The following is a 9,696-nucleotide window of genomic DNA, read 5'->3' as shown; positions in this document are numbered from 1 at the left end:
ATACATACCAAAATGTCAATAGTCATTACCTTTAGCTCATGGGATTCTGTATTTATTCTTATATTATTGTTATTGTTTCGCCTATATGTTCTCTACCTGCTCAAAAAACATGTATTACTTCCACAATAAGAAGTTAAATTATCGGTGGGAAATAAAGAATTAGCGTGTTTCTGAAGGGACTGCGCAAGCATAAAAGGGATCATTTTCCGACAAAACACGCAGGCTCACAAGCTCCGGCGTCGGCTCCCACGTGCGTGGAGTCCCCCGGGCGGTCGAGGTTCCGAGCCGCAAGGAGCCAACCAGTCCCTCAGGCACCGCCGAGGCCACCCCAGGCAGCCCGCGGGTCCTCGCAGGGGGCGGGGCACGTCAGCCCGGAAGAGACGCCGCGCCGCGCATGCCCCTTCTTTTCGGCCCCGGTCCCGGACGTAGTAGCTGCAGAGGTGAGTTTCTCCGTGGTGCGGGTTCCATCGGCCTCCATCCTGGCCATCCAGTTGTCGTAGTCGCCGCTCCGCCCCGCAGTCGGGGCGGAGGGGCCACTCTCCTGCTTCCCGCGCGTCTATTTCTGAGTAGTGAGAGGGGCCGCGGGCGCTCTTTGGCGGGTAGTGGGGCGCTGAAAGAAGATTGGCGTCCCGTTTGCGGAGGCTGAGGAGGGGGGGATGGAAGCCCTTGTGTCGCGGCGACCCTAATGGCGAGTTTGAGGACACTGTGCTCCTCTTGCCCGTTTTTGTTTCGATCCTGAATTCTTTCCTCCGGGCTCCCTCCTTGCCTGGCCTTGCAGCTCTAGTGGAAGAGTGGTAGGAGATGAGGGAGGGAAGGCCTTGGCCCTTCGGTTTGGGGTCCTGCGTCCCTGAAAGCATGCCTCGCCGTTCCGCGCTAGGTGCAGTTCCCCAAGTCCCCCCAAATACTGCCGAGAGTACAGGGTTTGCGCCCCCCATTATGCTTCCGTGAGTGTGAGAATGAAGTCTGGCGCGAAGGGCCACCCCACATCTGTTTTGCCCAAACGTCACGGCACCTTCTTCCTCGAGCGTTTTTGGCAGGTGGAGGAGGGTAACTGGCGGGTGTCAGTTTTGAGGAGTTTGAACTTCTCTTTCCTGCATATTTTCAAGTGCGTGGTTTGAGATTTCAACCCACTGGATGATAATTTTGTGTGATCGTTTGGGGTCATGAACTTTGTTGCTGGACCCTGGCTATTTTGCCCAGAAATGCTCTTGATGGATCACTTCCTTCTAGATGTTGATGCCCAAGAAGAACCGAATTGCCATTTATGAACTCCTTTTCAAGGAGGGAGTGATGGTGGCCAAGAAGGATGTCCACATGCCTAAACACCCTGAGCTGGCAGACAAGAATGTGCCCAATCTTCACGTCATGAAAGCCATGCAGGTAGCCTGGGGGCTGCTGGAGTGGGGTGCAGATGGAGGGATTTTCCACTAAATGTTGGAGGCAGATTCCAAGGAGAGGTCAGGACAGCCAGAGCTGCTTGCTGCCTTGAAGGGCGCTGAGGTAGATACATCCCGAAAGCTTGTCTACGTAATTTAGCTTCCTTTTGCACCAAGTTTCTAGATTCGGGTCTCTAGTTGCATCTTGACAGTTGTTTTCTGTTTTACAGTCTCTCAAATCACGAGGCTACGTAAAGGAACAGTTTGCCTGGAGACATTTCTATTGGTACCTTACCAACGAGGGTATCCAGTATCTTCGTGATTACCTCCACCTGCCCCCTGAGATCGTGCCTGCCACTCTGCGTCGCAGCCGTCCTGAGACCGGCAGGCCGCGGCCCAAAGGTATGTTGCCCACATGAAGGCCTGCTCTGAAGTTGCTCTCTCTCTCAGAGGAAGGGTATATGTGAAACGGTGGGGAGCAAAAGGGCTCTTATAATACACCATTGGTGTCAGCTGGACCATGGGCCAAGTCCTGGAACCTTTGTCCCCTGGCGTAGGACTCGTAATGGAACTGCAATCATGCCAGGTCTTCAGGCCATTCCAGGTGATGCCATTAAACAGAATATAGTCCGTGGCCAGGCACATGTGGTAGAGCATGGAATAACTTTTCCAGGACAGAGATTGTGCCGGTCTCCAAAAGTCCAGAACAAAGCTGTTTACCACATGTGAAAAAAACGGAGAGTTTATTTATAGAGTCTCCTGGCAATGGGAGCAAAAATAATCCAGGGGTGCCTGGGTGGCTCAGTCGGTTCAGCATCCGACTTCGGCCTAGGTCACGATCTCACTGTTCAGAGTTCGAGCCCCACGTTGGGCTCTGGTTGATTTGATTTAAAATAATCAAAACTGGGGCACCTGGGTGGCTCAGTCGGTTGAGTGTCCGACTTCGGCTCGGGTCACAATCTCGCGGTCCGTGAGTTCGAGCCCCGCGTCGGGCTCTGGGCTGATGGCTCAGAGCCTGGAGCCTGCTTCGGATTCTGTGTCTCCCTCTCTCTCTGCCCCTCCCCCGTTCATGCTCTGTCTCTCTCTGTCTCAAAAATAAATGTTTAAAAAAAATTAAAATAATCAAAACTCAAACTCGTAATCATAGTGTGAAAGGATGTGCTTGTGAGAAGGGTGGTGAATTACCTTCTGGCTGGGGATCACCGCTGTCTCACAGTTGTGTTTTGTCAAGGTTATGGTTTTCTTTCCTTAGGTTATGGAAGAACTTGTCATAGGAATTTTGTGGGAGGAGCAGTTTGTGGGCTTGGGTAACGAGGTGCAGTGTCCTAAAACCAGATAATCACCACACTGTCCAGGTTCCCCTGGCGAGAGACTTCTTAGCACTCAGGAATCTATTTTTTGTGAACGTTCCCTAGGGGATTCTGGTGGTTACGTGGGATTATGTATCAGTAGAGCAAAGGTTCTCTGCTGTATCTTGGAATCCCCGGCAGGGGGAAGAACAGTCTGTGCCCCCACAGATTCTGACTTAGTTGGCATAAATGAGACTTGGCATGCGTTTTAGCCACTTACTACAGGTTCAGTCTTACTTCTTGTACTTAAAAAAAAAAAATACACTTGACCTTTGGAACAATGTGGAGGTTAGAGGTGCCTTTGTATTTACTGTACTATACTCTTCGTTTATCAAAAGAAATTGTGTCTGGGTAGACCCCTGCAGTTCAGACGTGTTTCAGATCAATTATAGTTTATATTCTAATCATGGATTCTAGGTAAAGTTCTAGGGTGCTGGGTAGAGAGAATGAGATTGACTTCTAGTGTTTTGGAGAGTGTTTTAAAAGTACCTTTTAAATCTGCCTAGGGGCACCTGGGTGGCTCAGTTAAGCATCTGACTCTTGGTTTCTTCTAAGGTCATGATCTCCCAGTTGGTGAGTTCACACCCTGCATTGGGCTCTGTGCTGCTGGTGCAGAGCCTGCTTGGAATATTCATTCGTATTCATTCTCTCTCTGTCTCTGTCACTCTCTCAAAATAAAGAAACTCTGAAATAAGTTAATCTGCCTTAACATACATCCCACAGCCCAGGGACTAAAGCGTTCTTGGTGGCCTGTATATTTATATGCTGACTGTTGGAGGTGGGGCTTTCTGCACCTCCTTTCCCATTTGCACAGGAGATTTTCCACTTCAGAGATGGGTCAAGTTCAAAATTTTGGCTCTTCAGAGATTTGTAGAAATGGTCAGATTGCTTAATTTGCCAAGTATTTGGAAGATGTGTATCTGTGTTGAGAAGTGCACTAGAAGAAAGCAATACTTTTGCAGATGGGTGGCATTTTAATTGTGAGTTTTCTCCATCACATTTGAGGAGCCGGTGTCAGTGATGACAAAACTTCTGGCCAGTAGTTCTGTGTCAGTTCTGTCCCCTTGAATTCATTGTAACTAAGTTGCCAGTGAGAACAGGAGAGCAATTTCACTTTCCTTGGTCTGGAGGCAGCAGAGTTCCCACATTGCTCTATGTTCACAGTGTGGTTTCATTTGTCTAGGTCTGGAAGGAGAGCGGCCTGCAAGACTCACACGAGGGGAAGCTGACAGAGACACCTACAGACGAAGCGCTGTGCCCCGTGAGTAATGCATCATCTGTATCAGGGTATTGGGGTGGGATCTCTGGATTCTCAGTCACCTTGGCTGGGGCTCAGCCCTTGAAAATGCCAAGGTGACCAGGAAAGATTTAGCTGGATTGCTTTATGTTTCTTGCCTTGTGCGGGGATTGGATAGATGGGATTAGGAGAAAAGGCCTTTTCACTGGGGACATGGAAGACTTTATTGAAGACCTTAAGTAGAGCAAAACTGAAAACTTTCAAGAAAGCAACGTGCTTTTGTTAGTTGGTGGTTGTGTTCCTGTGTCACAAGCTCCTTGCGGGCAGGGCCCATTCACATTGTCTTTTTCTTCTTATTGCAAAAATGGTTCAAAACCTTGTCTTTAAATAGGTGTTTGCATTGTCTTGGAATAACAGGTGTTTGTTCATTCAACCAATATATATATATATTTCTGTGATGCACCGGGCAATGTTGTAGGAGCTGGAGAGACAGTAGCGTACGTAACAGATAAAGGGTCCTTCTCTCTGAAATTGCATTTTAGTAGTAGGAGACTGGTAAGCAAAAATGAGTATATAGTCTGCCTCTGGTGTGGATGCTTCAGGGAAAAAATAAAGCAGGGGGATGGTGCAGTTTTCAATAGGGTTTTCAGTCACAGAAGCGAGATTTAAGCAAACATCTGAAGGAGGTATGGGGAGTCAGCCAGTAGCTCTCTGTGGGGTGAGCATTAAGGCACCTGGTCTGGCTTGTCTAAACCATAGAAGACAGGAGAGTCAGATGAGGGTGTAGGTCTCATAGCTTTGTGGGCCACTTAAAGAGTCCTTATCTTTGTTGAGAAGCAGTTAATTGTAATACGAAAGCAGGGTATAAAGGAATTTTTGTCAACTTCTTCCACACATACCTGCCTCATGTCCTGGTTCCTGATTCTTCATAAAAGAAATAGACATGAGCATCTGATGTGAATTTGTTACTGGATAGTAAGAAAGAATTTCTCCAGCCCCTAGTTCAGAGAAAGTTAATGGTTGCTCTTACTAGATGTCACATCACCGGGCACCTGGGTGGCTCAGTTGGTTGAGCTTCTGACTTCCGCTCAGGTCGTGATCTTGTGGTCCGTGAGTTCGAGCCCCGTGTTGGTCTCTGTGCTGATGGCTCAGAGCCTGGAGCCTGCTTCAGGTTCTGTGTTTCCCTCTCTCTCTCTGACCCTCCCCCGTTCATGCTGTGTCTCTCTCTGTCTCAAAAATAAATAAACAGTAAAAAAAAAATTTTAAAAAGTCACATCACATGGGGATTGGAGTAGTTCTCCAGAGGATGTGAGGTTGGGCCTGAGCCCCAGTTTGAGTGGCAATGAGCATTTCGGGTGAGAGCAACATGAACAAAAGTACAGCATTGGGAACACGATAGCTTGCTTGTCGAAGGGGCGGGGGAGGGAGGGGAGAAAAGCAAGATTTTATTTGTTTATTTTTTAAGCTCTATATCCGATGTGGGGCTCCAACCTACAACCCTGAGATTGCGTTGTGTGCTCTACTGATTGAGCCAGCCATGTACCCCAAATCCAGTATTTTTAAAAATGTTATTTTAGGGGCACCTGGGTGGCTCAGTCAGTTAAGCGTCTGACTCTTGGTTTCGGCTCATGTAAATGATCTCATGGTTCATGAGATTGAGACCTGCATTGGGCTCTGTGCCAACAGCATGGCACCTCCTTGAGATTCTCTCTTGCTCTCAAACTAAAATTTTAAGAAAAATAAAATATGGTGCTATTTTAACATGTAATCTGTATAAACATTGTTTTGCACTCTCTCAAGTCTTTAAGTCTGATGTATTCTGCACATACCTCAGTTTGGACCAGTTTCTGCCACACAGGACAGGGCAGCACCGGATCTTTTCATCTTTGTTCTTTACCGTGGTCATAATGAAGTTATTTTTTCCTTCTGTGAGCCTTTATGTTCTTTATCTCTTCCTTCTTTATTGCGCTGTCTCTGTAAGCTAGGTGCTGATCTGAAGCATGTAAGTAACTCGATGGGAAGTGGGGGACTATATGAAGGGCACATAATTCAGACTTGGTGGTCTGGGCAGCCTTCCTGGAGGAAGCGGTAGTTTGAACTGTGAGTTCTGAAGGATGATGTAAGGAAAGCTGCCACAGGAGAGGGATGGGGCAGAAGTGATTCACCATTGGGTATAATTTACCTGCACTTCATGGTGTACAATTGTTGAAATGGCTTCCCTTGGTCTGTAGTAGATCACCTCATCTGATGGTTCTAAAGTGATGTTTCTTGTTCCAGCTGGTGCCGACAAGAAAGCTGAGGCCGGGGCTGGGTCAGCAACTGAATTCCAGTTTGTGAGTATCCCCCTGATTGCTCTCCGTAGATAGGCAGTCATTGTTCTGGCCTCTGCCCTGGGGGTCTGCAAGTTCTGGGGGTACGGTGTAGTGTCGTGGGTCCCACCCCTTGTTGCAGTGGAGCCCCCTCCCAGAGAAGTATGAACCAGGTTTTTACATTAAGATACAGCATACAAACTTCTATAAATATGTAAGTTACTGAAACCTTAAGACCCCAAATCAATACGACATATAGCATAGTGATTTCTTCATTGATGAGCATCATAATTCTAACTGCCGTAAGTAGTTTTGTGAACTAAAACTTACAGTTAAGAACTACAAACTGGAGATTGAGCTCCAGGACCAAGATGGTGTGGAATCAGGTCCTTCATCTTCCTTTTGGTGGTGTCATATTGGGCACATTCTCTCCATGCCTGTTTCCTCATCCTTAAAATAGAGGTGATGGTCTTAGCTGTCGCGAGTACTTGTGAGATTAATTGATCTAGGTAAAGTGCTCGGGGCAGGTGCTGCCATATCACTGTTGAGGCCACAGCTGTCCCGTGCTGGGGGTGCTTCTGTGTGTGTGTGATTGGAGCACACTCTTGAATGGGTCTCCATATTCCCATTTTACAAATGTGGAAACAGGCCTAGGAGGTGGCCTTGTAGCTAGTAAAGAGCAGGGCTGGGAGTTACGGCTTGAAGTCTTGAGCCCTTACATTGGATAATGAGGCCTGTCTGGCATCCTGCTAATGCTGATGTCATATGTTTTCTCTTGCAGAGAGGCGGATTTGGTCGTGGACGTGGGCAGCCACCTCAGTAAAGTTGGAGATTGTTTTGTGTTGAATAAATCTGTAGCCAGAAAAAAGTTAATCTTGTGTGTCCTGTTTGGTTTGCATTCTGTGGGCTGAACAGGAATGATACAAGGATCAGAGTGTAAATGGGGCAAGACCGTATACGTCTAAAGAGTTGTCTTCATCCAGGGTGGCATCACTTGTGGCTGTTAGAGCTGCAGTAGTTGGCTGAGACACGGGCTGTCTGTTGCAGCACGTGCTCCCCTGTTGAGTCCCATCCAGCGTGGTTACCATACTGGGGGGTAGTTGGAAAGTTAGCATCTTCACTAGACGAGGCCATGCTGGTGCTACTCTGTATGGCAGGAAGGTAGCTGTTTTGTTAGCCCTGGAATTAACAAATCTCAACCTTCTCGAAGCTTAGGGCTTACACAAATCAGGAGAAAACTGCATCAAGATTGCACAAAATCCTCTGAAAGAGACTGCCAGCAATATGAAGACCCCTGGGAGTTTTTGGTCTTTACGTAATCAGAATAACCGCAGTTGGAGCTCTTGATCTCGCAGGGCTCCTTCAAGGAGGAAACACTTGTCCAGTCTTTTAGAGCCTTTGAAAGTGGTGACCCTGCATATGACATGAGTAAATGGATAAGAGCAGCAATGTTGTCCAACAGGGCCAAGTGCCATCTTGGTACCAAGAGGGCTTTTTGGGGACCATGTCTGGCCCTGCACTGCAATACGGCCGGCTCGGTGTTGGGCAGGGGCCGTGAAGGTGCAACCTGTGAAAGGGGACGATACTGCAGACAGGTTTGCTGGGTGAGATGCCGGCTTGGCTTGCAGATGGAACCACAACTGACGACGGTTGCAGTGAGCACACGGCACAGAGTCCCAAGTGTTTGAGGCAGCAGCTCTGGGCCAACTAGCAACTCTGGACGTGCCCACCCACCGAGGTAAGGTTTTTCAGTCAGCAGAACTGGTAACCAATAGTGGACCTTAAGGGGGTGTGGACACTTGGGAGTCGTATTTATGAGCTACTACAGGCCAAGCATTGTGTGGATTTGGACAGTAATTAGCCAAGTGAGATTTGTAACCTTGAAATCCTGAAGGGGTGTGCCTGGGTGGCTCAGTTAAGTGTCCAACTCTTGATTTCGGCTCAGGTCATGATCTCGGTGGGTTTGAGCGCCATGTCACGCTCTGCTGATGGTGCAGAGCCTGCTTGGGATTCTCTCTCCAGAGAAATGAACTTTTTAAAGAGATGTAAAAATTTAAAATTCCTGGAGTGGTTTTGTGCTGGTAGCCATCTATTTCAGTCTTGATAGGCAGTTGTAATTTGGACCACAAGGTGGCAGCCGACAGCAACTCCCAATGTGCACTTAATATTTAGTTTTGGGAGATGAGCTTTGTATTCTGAGGCACCAATGAGTAGAAGCTTGCCTTGGCAGAAAGAGGTGGTGTTTGGGGAAGCTGTTTCAGTGCGGCCTTGGCTGCCTAGCCAAAGATTGCTTTTTATCCAATTTTTCTGCTGGCTCAAGTGATGTCAAGTGGTTTGCCCGTGTTCACACGCCTTGTGATTGTTTAACCTGGATTCCACTGTGAAATGTTAGTAGCTCCCGGCCTTTCTGTTTCCCACCCAAGCCAGCAAGCAAGCAGATGGGTTTCCATTATAGCCCTGGTGATTTTCTGGCCCTTAAATGTTACTTTTTCAGCTGGGGCTCCTTGCCAACCCTCTCCCTCATGATTTCAATTAGTCCTAGGATGTGTTCTCCAAGATCACCCATGGACTCTGGGAAAACCCAAAGATTCTACAAAGTAGAGTCATAGCCCGTGGATAAAAACAAGCTGTTGGAGGCAGCTCTTTTGCTGCCGGCCAGCGCCCTCCCCCTCCCCTGGTAGATTGGCTACTGCCGGCCAATAATCATTGATTAGCTATTCAGGGATCGGTGTTAAGTGCTCTGGGAAACAGAAGCCTCAAGATTTGCCTTCAAGAACTTCACAGTCTAAGTAGGAAAACAAAACCAAAGCTAAGCCTTAAAAGTCCATATGCAGGCCACCCAGCTGGCTCTCAGGGTCTTGGGTTCAAGCCCCATGTTGGGCATTGAGCTTGACACACAGGTGGGCTTGTGGATCAGGGGAAGGGTCAGAACAGTCGGGGCATCTTGAGGATTTACTGGAAAATAAAGATGTCAGATGGTGTCAGGTTATGAAACTCCTATAAAAACTTGAGGGTTTTGGGGTAAAAATGGATGTTGATTATTATGGGTGCCTAGGAAGGTCATCTGGGGTGGCTGGTTACAAGGGACAGGGAGAGGGATGCCTGGGTGGCTCAGTCGGTTAAGCATCCAACTTGGGCTCATGGGTTCAAGCCCTGCCTTGGGCTCTGCTGACAGGTCAGAGTCTGGAGCCTGCTTTGGATTCTGTATCTCCCTCTCTCTGCCCCTCACCCTCTTGCTCGAGGGTGCTCTCTCTTTTTCTCCCAAAAATAAAAACATTAAAAAAGGGGGGGGGGGAGTGCAGGGAGAGGCCTCCATGGCCACATCTATCAGTGGGTGAAAGCTTTAGGACAATTTTGGGGTCAGTTTCCATCATGGCCTCACATCTGTCCACTAGCCCCGAAGCTCACCAGCTAAGCCCCACCGC

The 9,696-nt window shown here is 48.1% G+C and overlaps 1 protein-coding gene across 1 annotated transcript; it reads left to right on the top strand.

Annotated features, from left to right (window-relative positions):
* The first annotated feature begins 331 nt into the window (after positions 1–331).
* Positions 332–7,144, top strand: RPS10 (ribosomal protein S10). Its single transcript, XM_060615239.2, has 6 exons — positions 332–440; positions 1,231–1,380; positions 1,607–1,778; positions 3,909–3,986; positions 6,240–6,295; positions 7,053–7,144. Exons 2-6 carry the CDS (start codon positions 1,231–1,233, stop codon positions 7,092–7,094), a joined length of 498 nt encoding a protein of 165 aa, XP_060471222.1. The 5' UTR covers positions 332–440; the 3' UTR covers positions 7,095–7,144.
* The last annotated feature ends 2,552 nt before the right edge of the window (positions 7,145–9,696 follow it).

Source organism: Panthera onca, chromosome B2 (assembly GCF_046562875.1).
Source record: "Panthera onca isolate mPanOnc1 chromosome B2, mPanOnc1 haplotype 2, whole genome shotgun sequence".
NCBI classification, from domain to species: Eukaryota; Metazoa; Chordata; class Mammalia; order Carnivora; family Felidae; genus Panthera; species Panthera onca.
Note: the sequence above shows the minus strand (reverse complement) of the source record. Positions and strands in the feature narration are given on the sequence as shown.